The following is an 11,931-nucleotide window of genomic DNA, read 5'->3' as shown; positions in this document are numbered from 1 at the left end:
TCCTATGAACATTTTTGGATGTATAATCCATATAATCAATAATGCTACAACTGTTTCTTATATTTGGAATGATGTATATCTTTTTGACTCAGATGCAGGGTCAGGCCCAGAGCACGACCACTGAAAGAGCAGGTGTCAATCTGAATGTCAATCTGACCCAAAATACAATTCGGAGAAAAGTGTGTGATGGAAATTCATTGTATCAGCCAGAACTAATACAATGAGGTGCTTCATGAAACATGGTGAGAAAAAGATATGAAATCCTCCTGAAATGTTTAATCTGCTGGGTCTCTCCACTGTAGCAAGCTCCCTGTTTGCCAAGGCCACAGTAGTGGGACACCTGGTCAGTTGAAAGTGATGTGCTTGCAAAAAACTGCACTTTGAGGAAACAGTATTCATCTGGCCAATAACTGAATTCCCTCAAAGAAAAAGAACCGCCTCTGTGCCCACCCTGTGTCTGATTATATATACTGTGGACTTAGGATTGAACGGGGCTTCTTCTCGACATGATCCAGTGAACCTGGTGACGTGTCCGGCAGAACCCCAGAGACTCTCTGTAAGTATTTCTTTATTTTACAATAAATGTTCAATTTCCAGAACTTCATGTATAAGTGTCTAATTATTTCTTCTCAAATCCTGGATCAACAAACACGTTTGTCAAATCGCCGGAGGCGAGGTCAAGTTTAGTGCCTGGCGACGACAATACCTACCTGAACTTATTCCCTGAAAATGGGGATAAATTCGTAAATACTTCAATGAATGATTTTGTCTACGGAGGGCTAAATCTGTTCACTGTTAGCAGGTATTCTAGCGTCGTTGCATTATTTCTATGCACTGACTTTTGAGAAGGTTATTAAAACAGTGACTTCTTTCAGGTGACCATTCACTTAGCTTGAGTCGATGTCAGCCTACTACATTCTTCTTCATGATTTATTGCTTTATTGTACAATCGTATCTGTATGACACGTATCGACCTGGAAAACCATCATGTAGGAGAGGAGGATGTTTATGACATCGACTTTCAGCTCAAAAACCAATTCTCCCCAACCGTCTTAGGACCTAATTTCTCATACAAAAGCAGGATGGATCTATGACTTACATGAATCATCAGCGTTTCCCACCTTTACTCAGGGCCTGTCTACTTAACATACACTCCTGATCAAAATCTTAAGACCAGTTAAAAAATTGCATGAATTTGCATTTTGCACTGTTGAATCTTAGGAAGGTTCTAAGTAGAGTTTCAAAATGCAAAAAGAAGAAATGGGAACAAGAGCCCAAAAGTTGTGAGCAGGCAATTTATTGAAAACAATAATTTAACTGAAGTAGGCTGTTCATCAGCTGATCAAAAGTTTAAGACCACAGCTAAAAAATAAAATAACCCCTCCTAAAACAGAAATTAAAGTGTCAAAAACTGACTCAGTAATGAGTAGCTCCACCATTATTGTTGATCACTTCAAAAATTCGTTTTGGCATACTTGATGCAAGTGTTTCCAAAAGGCTAGTGCGAATGTTGCGCCAAGTGGTGAAGATGGCTTCACGAAGGGCATCCACTGTCTGGAACTGAAGTCCATTTTTGTAAACTTCCCTTGCCATCCATCCCCAAATGTTCTCAATTGGATTAAGATCAGGGGAACACGCAGGATGGTCCAAAAGAGTGATGTTATTCTCCTGGAAAAAAGTCTTGGTCAGACGGGCATTGTGAATTGGAGCGTTGTCCTGCTGAAAAACCCAGTCGTTACCACACAGACGAGGGCCCTCAGTCATGAGGGATGCCCGCTGCAACATCTCCACATAGCCAGCTGCAATTTGACGCCCCTGCACAGCCTGGAGCTCCATTGTTCCATTGAAGGAAAAAGCACCCCAGATCATGATGGCGCCCCCTCCACTGTGCCTCTTAGAAAACATCTCAGGTGGCATCTCCTTGTCATGCCAGTAATGTTGGAAGCCATCAGGACCATCAAGGTTAAATTTTTTCTCGTCAGAGAATGAAACTTTCATCCACCTTTGAATGTCCCATGTTTGGTGCTCCCTTGCAAAGTCTAAACGGGCAATTTTGTGGCGTTGAAGGAGACGTGGCCTTTGAAGACGTTTCTTGTTTTTGAAGCCCTTCCTTCGCAGATGCCGTCTGATGGTTATTGGGCTGTAGTCAGCACCAGTAATGGCCTTACTTTGGGACGAGGACCATCCCGTATCTTGACGGACAGCCATTCGGATCCTCCGGCTCAGCGCCTGTGAGATTTTTTTGGGGTCTACCACTTGATTTTTTTGTTCCATAACCCTGATAATCTTTTAAGAAATGCAAAATGACTGTCTTACTGCGTCCAACCTCAGCAGCGATGGCACGTTGTGAGAAGCCTTGTTTATGCAGTTCAACAATCCTACCACGTTCAAAGACGGTGAGCTTTTTTGCCTTTGCCATCAAGAGATCTTCACAGTGTGATTACTTGACAGGAAATGACATGGAATCCAAATTTTTGCACAGATTTTGGTTTTAAAGGCTGTGGTCTTAAACTTTTGATCAGCTGATGAACAGCCTATTTGAGTTAAATTGTTGTTTTCAATAAATTGCCTGCTCACAACTTTTGGTCTCTTGTTCCCATTTCTTCTTTTTGCATTTTGAAGCTCTACTTAGAACCTTCCTAAGATCCAACAGTGCAAAATGCAAATTCATGCAATTTTTTAACTGGTCTTAACATTTTGATCAGGAGTGTATGTAGGCAGTTGTAATCAAATTCAATAGATTAGTTTCCAGACCGGGAATCAAACCCGGGCCACATGAGCACCGGATCCTAACCACTAGACCATTGACCAGCTGTTAGGCTTTTGAAGGCAGCTGGTAGATTCTCCTGCAGTTTCTCCTCCAAACCCCAAGTAAAAACTTATGATAATGTCCGAAAGTTCCCACCTTGACTCAGGACCTGTAAATTTAACATATGTAAGCAATTATACTCAAAGTGTTTCAACAGATTACCCGGGCCACGGCGGAGAGAGCGCCGGATCCTAACCACTAGACCATCAGGGATATCTGTCAAGCTGTTTGAAGGCAGCTCGATAATATTTTCTGGCCTTTAAAAGGACCAGGAGTTGAAGTACCGCCAACTACTTCTAGTGGTGGTGGCAGTATGCAGAAACATTGCTCGTGTTCCTGTGAAACTATGAATGGAAGACCGGATGGGCTGTGTATGAGAACACAAGTATTCGAGGGAGAGGCTCAGGAATTTTACTGGAGTTTCTCCTGCCAGCCCCGATTAAAAACCTATGATAATGTCAGAATGAGCCAAGGTGAGAAAAAAGCAATTCACACCTTGACTCAGGTGACCAAAATGACCTGCCCATTTAACATAAATGAGATTGTGCATATTCTGCAATGCAACATTTCACGTTGTACTACTATGTGCAAACATTCATGTTTTTGTAGTAGTAGTACATTCTGTAATCCCTTAGTATTCACTTACTAAGGGACAGTCATCAGAACATTTTTTTAATTCACTTACTACTTACTACTCATCAGTCGTTCACACCTTGACTCAGGACCTCTCAATTTAATATATGTAAGCAATTGTACTCAAAGTATTCAATAGATTAGTTCCCTGACCGGGAATCGAACCCGGGCCACGGCGGTGAGAGCGCCGGATCCTAACCACTAGACCATCAGGGACATCTGACAAATGTTGAAGGCAGCTGCTCAATAATTTCTGGCCTTTAAAAGGAGCAGGACTTAAAGTACCTCCAACTACTTCTAGCGGTGGTGGCAGTACGCAGAAACATTGCTTGTGTTCCTGTGAAACTATGAATGGAAGACCGGATGGGCTGTGTATGAGAACACAAGTATTCGAGGGAGAGGCTCAGGAATTTCCCTGGAGTTTCTCCTGCCAGCCCCGATTAAAAACCTATGATAATGTCCGAATGAGCCAAGGTGAGAAAAAAGCAATTCACACCTTGACTCAGGTGACCAAAATGACCTGCCCATTTAACATAACTGACATGGATTGTGCATATTCTGCGCTGCAAAATTTCACTTTGTACTACGAGTTGTGCAAACATTCATGTTTTTGTAGTAGTAGTACATTCTGTAATCCCTTAGTATTCACTTACTAAGGGACAGTCATCAGAACATTTTTTTAATTCACTTACTACTTACTACTCATCAGTCGTTCACACCTTGACTCAGGACCTCTCAATTTAATATATGTAAGCAAATGTACTCAAAGTATTCAATAGATTAGTTCCCTGACCGGGAATCGAACCCGGGCCACGGCGGTGAGAGCGCCGGATCCTAACCACTAGACCATCAGGGATATCTGTCAAGCTGTTTGAAGGCAGCTCGATAATATTTTCTGGCCTTTAAAAGGAGCAGGACTTAAAGTACCTCCAACTACTTCTAGCAGTGGTGGCAGTACACAGAAACATTGCTTGTGTTCCTGTGAAATTATGAAAGAAAGACCAGATGGGCTGTGTATGAAATCACAAGTATTCGATGGAGAGGCTCAGGAATTTTACTGGAGTTTCTCCTGCCAGCCCCAAGTAAAAACTTAGGATAATGTCCGAATGAGCCAAGGTGAGAAAAAAGCAATTCACACCTTGACTCACTACTTACTACTCATCAGTCGTTCACACTTTGACTCAGGACCTCTCAATTTAATATATGTAAGCAATTGTACTCAAAGTATTCAATAGATTAGTTCCCTGACCGGGAATCGAACCCGGGCCACGGCGGTGAGAGCGCCGGATCCTAACCACTAGACCATCAGGGACATCTGTCAAGCTGTTTGAAGGCAGCTCGAGAATATTTTCTGGCCTTTAAAAGGACCAGGAGTTGAAGTACCGCCAACTACTTCCAGTGGTGGTGGCAGTATGCAGAAACATTGCTCGTGTTCCTGTGAAACTATGAATGGAAGACTGGATGGGCTGTGTCTGACAACGCAAGTATTCGAGGGAGAGGCTCAGGAATTTCCCTGGAGTTTCTCCTGCCAACCCCAAGTAAAAACTTAGGATAATGTCCGAATGAGCCAAGGTGAGAAAAAAGCTATTCACACCTTGACTCAGGTGACCAAAATGACCTGCCCATTTAACATAACTGACATGGATTGTGCATATTCTGCGCTGCAAAATTTCACTTTGTACTACGAGTTGTGCAAACATTCATGTTTTTGTTGTAGTAGTACATTCTGTAATCCCTTACTAAGGGACAGTCATCCGAACATTCTGTAATACACTTACTACTTACCAGTCGTTCACACCTTGACTCAGGACCTCTCAATTTAATATATGTAAGCAATTGTACTCAAAGTATTCAATAGATTAGTTCCCTGACCGGGAATCGAACCCGGGCCACGGCGGTGAGAGCGCCGGATCCTAACCACTAGACCATCAGGGATATCTGTCAAGCTGTTTGAAGGCAGCTCAATAATATTTTCTGGCCTTTAAAAGGAGCAGGAGTTGAAGTACCTCCAACTACTTCTAGCGGTGGTGGCAGTACGCAGAAACATTGCTTGTGTTCCTGTGAAACTATGAATGGAAGACCGGATGGGCTGTGTATGAGAACACAAGTATTCGAGGGAGAGGCTCAGGAATTTCCCTGGAGTTTCTCCTGCCAGCCCCGATTAAAAACCTATGATAATGTCCGAATGAGCCAAGGTGAGAAAAAAGCAATTCACACCTTGACTCAGGTGAACCCAATGACCTGCCCATTTAACATAACTGACATGGATTGTGCATATTCTGCACTGCAACACTTCACTTTGTACTACTATGTGCAAACATTCATGTTTTTGTAGTAGTAGTACATACTGTAATCCCTTAGTATTCACTTACTAAGGGACAGTCATCAGAACATTTTTTTAATTCACTTACTACTTACTACTCATCAGTCGTTCACACCTTGACTCAGGACCTCTCAATTTAATATATGTAAGCAAATGTACTCAAAGTATTCAATAGATTAGTTCCCTGACCGGGAATCGAACCCGGGCCACGGCGGTGAGAGCGCCGGATCCTAACCACTAGACCATCAGGGATATCTGTCAAGCTGTTTGAAGGCAGCTCGATAATATTTTCTGGCCTTTAAAAGGAGCAGGACTTAAAGTACCTCCAACTACTTCTAGCAGTGGTGGCAGTACACAGAAACATTGCTTGTGTTCCTGTGAAATTATGAAAGAAAGACCAGATGGGCTGTGTATGAAATCACAAGTATTCGATGGAGAGGCTCAGGAATTTTACTGGAGTTTCTCCTGCCAGCCCCAAGTAAAAACTTAGGATAATGTCCGAATGAGCCAAGGTGAGAAAAAAGCAATTCACACCTTGACTCACTACTTACTACTCATCAGTCGTTCACACCTTGACTCAGGACCTCTCAATTTAATATATGTAAGCAATTGTACTCAAAGTATTCAATAGATTAGTTCCCTGACCGGGAATCGAACCCGGGCCACGGCGGTGAGAGCGCCGGATCCTAACCACTAGACCATCAGGGACATCTGTCAAGCTGTTTGAAGGCAGCTCGACAATATTTTCTGGCCTTTAAAAGGACCAGGAGTTGAAGTACCGCCAACTACTTCCAGTGGTGGTGGCAGTATGCAGAAACATTGCTCGTGTTCCTGTGAAACTATGAATGGAAGACTGGATGGGCTGTGTCTGACAACGCAAGTATTCGAGGGAGAGGCTCAGGAATTTCCCTGGAGTTTCTCCTGCCAACCCCAAGTAAAAACTTAGGATAATGTCCGAATGAGCCAAGGTGAGAAAAAAGCTATTCACACCTTGACTCAGGTGACCAAAATGACCTGCCCATTTAACATAACTGACATGGATTGTGCATATTCTGCGCTGCAAAATTTCACTTTGTACTACGAGTTGTGCAAACATTCATGTTTTTGTTGTAGTAGTACATTCTGTAATCCCTTACTAAGGGACAGTCATCCGAACATTCTGTAATACACTTACTACTTACCAGTCGTTCACACCTTGACTCAGGACCTCTCAATTTAATATATGTAAGCAATTGTACTCAAAGTATTCAATAGATTAGTTCCCTGACCGGGAATCGAACCCGGGCCACGGCGGTGAGAGCGCCGGATCCTAACCACTAGACCATCAGGGATATCTGTCAAGCTGTTTGAAGGCAGCTCGATAATATTTTCTGGCCTTTAAAAGGAGCAGGAGTTGAAGTACCTCCAACTACTTCTAGCGTAGTGGCAGTACGCAGAAACATTGCTTGTGTTCCTGTGAAACTATGAATGGAAGACCGGATGGGCTGTGTATGAGAACACAAGTATTCGAGGGAGAGGCTCAGGAATTTCCCTGGAGTTTCTCCTGCCAGCCCCGATTAAAAACCTATGATAATGTCCGAATGAGCCAAGGTGAGAAAAAAGCAATTCACACCTTGACTCAGGTGAACCCAATGACCTGCCCATTTAACATAACTGACATGGATTGTGCATATTCTGCACTGCAACACTTCACTTTGTACTACTATGTGCAAACATTCATGTTTTTGTAGTAGTAGTACATACTGTAATCCCTTAGTATTCACTTACTAAGGGACAGTCATCAGAACATTTTTTTAATTCACTTACTACTTACTACTCATCAGTCGTTCACACCTTGACTCAGGACCTCTCAATTTAATATATGTAAGCAAATGTACTCAAAGTATTCAATAGATTAGTTCCCTGACCGGGAATCGAACCCGGGCCACGGCGGTGAGAGCGCCGGATCCTAACCACTAGACCATCAGGGATATCTGTCAAGCTGTTTGAAGGCAGCTCGATAATATTTTCTGGCCTTTAAAAGGAGCAGGACTTAAAGTACCTCCAACTACTTCTAGCAGTGGTGGCAGTACACAGAAACATTGCTTGTGTTCCTGTGAAATTATGAAAGAAAGACCAGATGGGCTGTGTATGAAATCACAAGTATTCGATGGAGAGGCTCAGGAATTTTACTGGAGTTTCTCCTGCCAGCCCCAAGTAAAAACTTAGGATAATGTCCGAATGAGCCAAGGTGAGAAAAAAGCAATTCACACCTTGACTCACTACTTACTACTCATCAGTCGTTCACACCTTGACTCAGGACCTCTCAATTTAATATATGTAAGCAATTGTACTCAAAGTATTCAATAGATTAGTTCCCTGACCGGGAATCGAACCCGGGCCACGGCGGTGAGAGCGCCGGATCCTAACCATTAGACCATCAGGGACATCTGTCAAGCTGTTTGAAGGCAGCTCGAGAATATTTTCTGGCCTTTAAAAGGACCAGGAGTTGAAGTACCGCCAACTACTTCTAGTGGTGGTGGCAGTATGCAGAAACATTGCTCGTGTTCCTGTGAAACTATGAATGGAAGACTGGATGGGCTGTGTCTGACAACGCAAGTATTCGAGGGAGAGGCTCAGGAATTTCCCTGGAGTTTCTCCTGCCAACCCCAAGTAAAAACTTAGGATAATGTCCGAATGAGCCAAGGTGAGAAAAAAGCTATTCACACCTTGACTCAGGTGACCAAAATGACCTGCCCATTTAACATAACTGACATGGATTGTGCATATTCTGCGCTGCAAAAATTCACTTTGTACTACGAGTTGTGCAAACATTCATGTTTTTGTTGTAGTAGTACATTCTGTAATCCCTTACTAAGGGACAGTCATCCGAACATTCTGTAATTCACTTACTACTTACCAGTCGTTCACACCTTGACTCAGGAACTCTCAATTTAATATATGTAAGCAATTGTACTCAAAGAGTTCAATAGATTATTTCCCTGACCGGGAATCGAACCCGGGCCACGGCGGTGAGAGCGCCGGATCCTAACCACTAGACCATCAGGGATATCTGTCAAGCTGTTTGAAGGCAGCTCGAGAATATTTTCTGGCCTTTAAAAGGAGCAGGAGTTGAAGTACCTCCAACTACTTCTAGCGGTGGTGGCAGTACGCAGAAACATTGCTTGTGTTCCTGTGAAACTATGAATGGAAGACCGGATGGGCTGTGTATGAGAACACAAGTATTCGAGGGAGAGGCTCAGGAATTTCCCTGGAGTTTCTCCTGCCAGCCCCAATTAAAATCGTATGACATTGTCCGAATGATTCAAGGTGAGAAAAAAGCAGGAAATCCTACACAGAATTTAACACTGGTTGAATTCAACTAGTGCAGAATACAGTGACAGAGATTTGAAGAGAGCGCTTAGTGATATGGACGGACACTGGAGTTGATATTAAGCACGTAATCCTTCAGAAGAACTTGTACATTATGTCCTGACTCCTGTTTGCTGCGCTACCCGTCACCTCACCGCTCGTAAGATTTCTACGTGGGTCTGAATGCATCTGAGTGGAGAATCTCCTGCTGTGTAATTCATATGTGAGGGGCAAACTCCGGAAAAAAATACAGACCCAATAGTCCAGACATCCTCCAGAGTTCATGTCTAAAAGCGGCTTTAGAGGATAAACTGGCTTTAAAAAACCCATAATGGCCTCTCTATTATATTTCCTATGTGACTTTTAGGCCTCTCTTTAGTTTTTTTTTACAGTTTACTCATACACTATTTGCACCTGGAAATAATAACACGTACGTCTCTTTGTGGATCTTGCTTCATCACCTTATATTGCCCTTATCTCTTTAATGTATTTATTTTTTAGTGCTCACAGTATCGACACTCTTTGCTGGGGTCAATATGGCTGAGAATAGGTACATTTTCCCATATTTGTTGCATATAAGCTTAGAAGTTGATTTTTTTACAGCTGAAGAGAGTAGAACAAATTAATAGTTGCAGTGTTACAAAGCTGGTTAAGCTTCTCTATACAGAACAGCTAGACTCACTTCTTATTTAGTTAAAATTTCTTTCATGTCTTATCTTCTAATGGAGCTGAAACCAGATCTTTGATTAATTATTCTTCTCAGTGGAGAAAAAAACCCTGTAATTATTTGATTTCTTGATTGATCAATTAAGTCATTAGACAATTGGAGAAATCATATCAAATAATGCCATTTCATATGTCATGTCATATATCAAATCATATATTTCATGTATCACAAATCATATCATGTGATATAATATATCACACCATATCACATCACATTTGATGTCTTGTCATGTTGTATATCTCAAATCATGTCATGTCATATCACATATCATATCATATATCACACATCAGAACATTAAAGTGCCTGTTTTCACTGTGTAGTCCGGTAAAACATGGCCGCCGCCACCACACTGTGGATCTGACTGTGGTTAGTGAGAAGAAATCTGTGTTATTTTAGGTGAGCGACTGTTTATTCCTGTGACCTGTGTTAACCCGTATTGTTCTGTGTTGTGTTGACCTCCGCCGATGTGATTCAGACAGACAGGTTCTTCCGCCTGTGGAGAAGAGAGGATTGCTTCAGTAGCGCTATGTTAGCATCACTTAGCTAACACTGCTGCTGTGCTGCTAGCTGACACACACGAGGAGACCTGTCATGTGTTAGCTTAGAAGGCTAGTAGCGTGCTAGCCCCGAAACTTTATGGCTCCGTTAAGTTTGTGTGTGTTTTATCCTCAAGTGGTCTCGGCTCACTGATCCCCTCATCATGTCGTGTGATTGTGAGTCTGTGGTTTAACCCTGGATCATTGTAAGACAATACACAAACCGGATTTCCACTGAATGTATCATTTGAGAGGTTATATATTCGCTAAGCCCATACGTGCACAGAAATAATCACACAAGCTTGCAGGAGATTGATGCTTCTTGAAAGTATTAATTTCCTCTTAAGGTACTGATTATGCCGAAGATAACTACAGGTCTTTATAATTAATAAAACGAGCTCCGTGAGGTTTTGAGGGTTACACATTTTGTCAATGTCCGATAACTTTGTAAATACTTCAGATTCCCACTTAAGTCTGGTATGAAACAATAAAGAGAGGCAGGACTGTTCCCAGCTGATTGAAACCTAAAAATAAATACACACTTAGTAACTTGCTGCAGTGGGAAACCTGTTGTTACGTGTGACACAGGGTTTGTTTACAGTTGTCACCATCTGTGTGGCACATGTGGGCTGCTGCTGCTTCTGGACACGTGATCACCTACAACAACATCTAATAGAGTAAGCCACCAGGTGGCGTACTGTAGCCAGGTGGGTCATGATTCATGATCCAGCCTGGCTAACTGCTGTGAAATGTGATTCCCATCAGACTAAGTGGATTTTAACATTATCCCCCTCATTGACTCCACAGGTCTGTTTGATATCCGCATTCACAATGATTACTCCTGCGTTTGACCTGAGCCAAGACCCTGAGTACTTGATCCTCAGCATCCGTGTGCCCTACACTAGAACATCGGAGTTTGACCTTTACATCGACGGATCAGACTTCAAGTTCTATGCCAAGCCTTACTTTCTAAGGTGAGTTACCCAATAAGCATACATTGATGTAGCTTTAGATCCATGTTGAAGCTTAGGTTGGATGAAAGGGGAGCAGCACCAGCTGACTTTAATATACAGACATTTACTCTATCTGTAGTAAAATATAAAAGTGAATAGGAGGTTCGCTTTGCTTTTATAAGTTATCACCATTTATGTATATATATATGTTCTTTCCAGATTAACACTTCCTGGAAGAATTGTGGAGGATGGGAGAGAAAAGGCCAAGTTTGACATTGATAAAGGTAGGTCATGTTATTATATGATGACAATATGCACAATGGCTATAAAATCGCATGACTCATCACAGTAGTTTCATGAGGATATTACAAAGCAAAATGTCAGTTGACATATTTCACTAAAGGTACTAAAAGCGGCTGGAGTAAACTGAGACAGATGCTTGCTGTCTTGCAGCTCCAGTTTAACAATCTGAGCATGTTCACAGTTTGGAATGGCCAACGTTTACTTTTTACCCACAAATAAACAACATGATTTACCAGAGATTCTCTTAGGAGGAAAGTAAACAACTTAAGTGTTTTGTTGGAGGATGTAATACCTTC

General features: G+C 42.2%; 1 protein-coding gene and 10 non-coding genes across 11 annotated transcripts in view; 1 reads left to right on the top strand and 10 right to left on the bottom strand.

Annotated features, from left to right (window-relative positions):
• Positions 1 to 3,586: 3,586 nt before the first annotated feature.
• On the bottom strand, positions 3,587 to 3,658 carry trnae-cuc (transfer RNA glutamic acid (anticodon CUC)). Its single transcript has one exon. It is a non-coding gene; the product is annotated as a tRNA-Glu (tRNA).
• A 568-nt stretch (positions 3,659 to 4,226) lies between these two features.
• Positions 4,227 to 4,298, bottom strand: trnae-cuc (transfer RNA glutamic acid (anticodon CUC)). The gene has a single exon. It is a non-coding gene; the product is annotated as a tRNA-Glu (tRNA).
• A 384-nt stretch (positions 4,299 to 4,682) lies between these two features.
• trnae-cuc (transfer RNA glutamic acid (anticodon CUC)) lies at positions 4,683 to 4,754 on the bottom strand. The gene has a single exon. It is a non-coding gene; the product is annotated as a tRNA-Glu (tRNA).
• Positions 4,755 to 5,305: 551 nt separating this feature from the next.
• trnae-cuc (transfer RNA glutamic acid (anticodon CUC)) lies at positions 5,306 to 5,377 on the bottom strand. Its single transcript has one exon. It is a non-coding gene; the product is annotated as a tRNA-Glu (tRNA).
• A 568-nt stretch (positions 5,378 to 5,945) lies between these two features.
• trnae-cuc (transfer RNA glutamic acid (anticodon CUC)) lies at positions 5,946 to 6,017 on the bottom strand. The gene has a single exon. It is a non-coding gene; the product is annotated as a tRNA-Glu (tRNA).
• A 384-nt stretch (positions 6,018 to 6,401) lies between these two features.
• trnae-cuc (transfer RNA glutamic acid (anticodon CUC)) lies at positions 6,402 to 6,473 on the bottom strand. Its single transcript has one exon. It is a non-coding gene; the product is annotated as a tRNA-Glu (tRNA).
• A 551-nt stretch (positions 6,474 to 7,024) lies between these two features.
• On the bottom strand, positions 7,025 to 7,096 carry trnae-cuc (transfer RNA glutamic acid (anticodon CUC)). The gene has a single exon. It is a non-coding gene; the product is annotated as a tRNA-Glu (tRNA).
• A 567-nt stretch (positions 7,097 to 7,663) lies between these two features.
• On the bottom strand, positions 7,664 to 7,735 carry trnae-cuc (transfer RNA glutamic acid (anticodon CUC)). The gene has a single exon. It is a non-coding gene; the product is annotated as a tRNA-Glu (tRNA).
• Positions 7,736 to 8,119: 384 nt separating this feature from the next.
• Positions 8,120 to 8,191, bottom strand: trnae-cuc (transfer RNA glutamic acid (anticodon CUC)). Its single transcript has one exon. It is a non-coding gene; the product is annotated as a tRNA-Glu (tRNA).
• Positions 8,192 to 8,742: 551 nt separating this feature from the next.
• On the bottom strand, positions 8,743 to 8,814 carry trnae-cuc (transfer RNA glutamic acid (anticodon CUC)). The gene has a single exon. It is a non-coding gene; the product is annotated as a tRNA-Glu (tRNA).
• Positions 8,815 to 10,149: 1,335 nt separating this feature from the next.
• Positions 10,150 to 11,931, top strand: part of shq1 (SHQ1, H/ACA ribonucleoprotein assembly factor) — a 39,318-nt gene continuing 37,536 nt past the window's right edge. The window contains exons 1-3 of the mRNA XM_053441433.1: positions 10,150 to 10,239; positions 11,187 to 11,353; positions 11,552 to 11,616. Coding sequence (XP_053297408.1) covers positions 11,211 to 11,353; positions 11,552 to 11,616 — 208 coding nt within the window. The 5' untranslated portion in view covers positions 10,150 to 10,239; positions 11,187 to 11,210. The remainder of the gene's footprint in view (positions 10,240 to 11,186; positions 11,354 to 11,551; positions 11,617 to 11,931) is intronic.

This window comes from Pleuronectes platessa, chromosome 2 (assembly GCF_947347685.1).
Source record: "Pleuronectes platessa chromosome 2, fPlePla1.1, whole genome shotgun sequence".
NCBI classification, from domain to species: domain Eukaryota; kingdom Metazoa; phylum Chordata; class Actinopteri; order Pleuronectiformes; family Pleuronectidae; genus Pleuronectes; species Pleuronectes platessa.
Note: the sequence above shows the minus strand (reverse complement) of the source record. Positions and strands in the feature narration are given on the sequence as shown.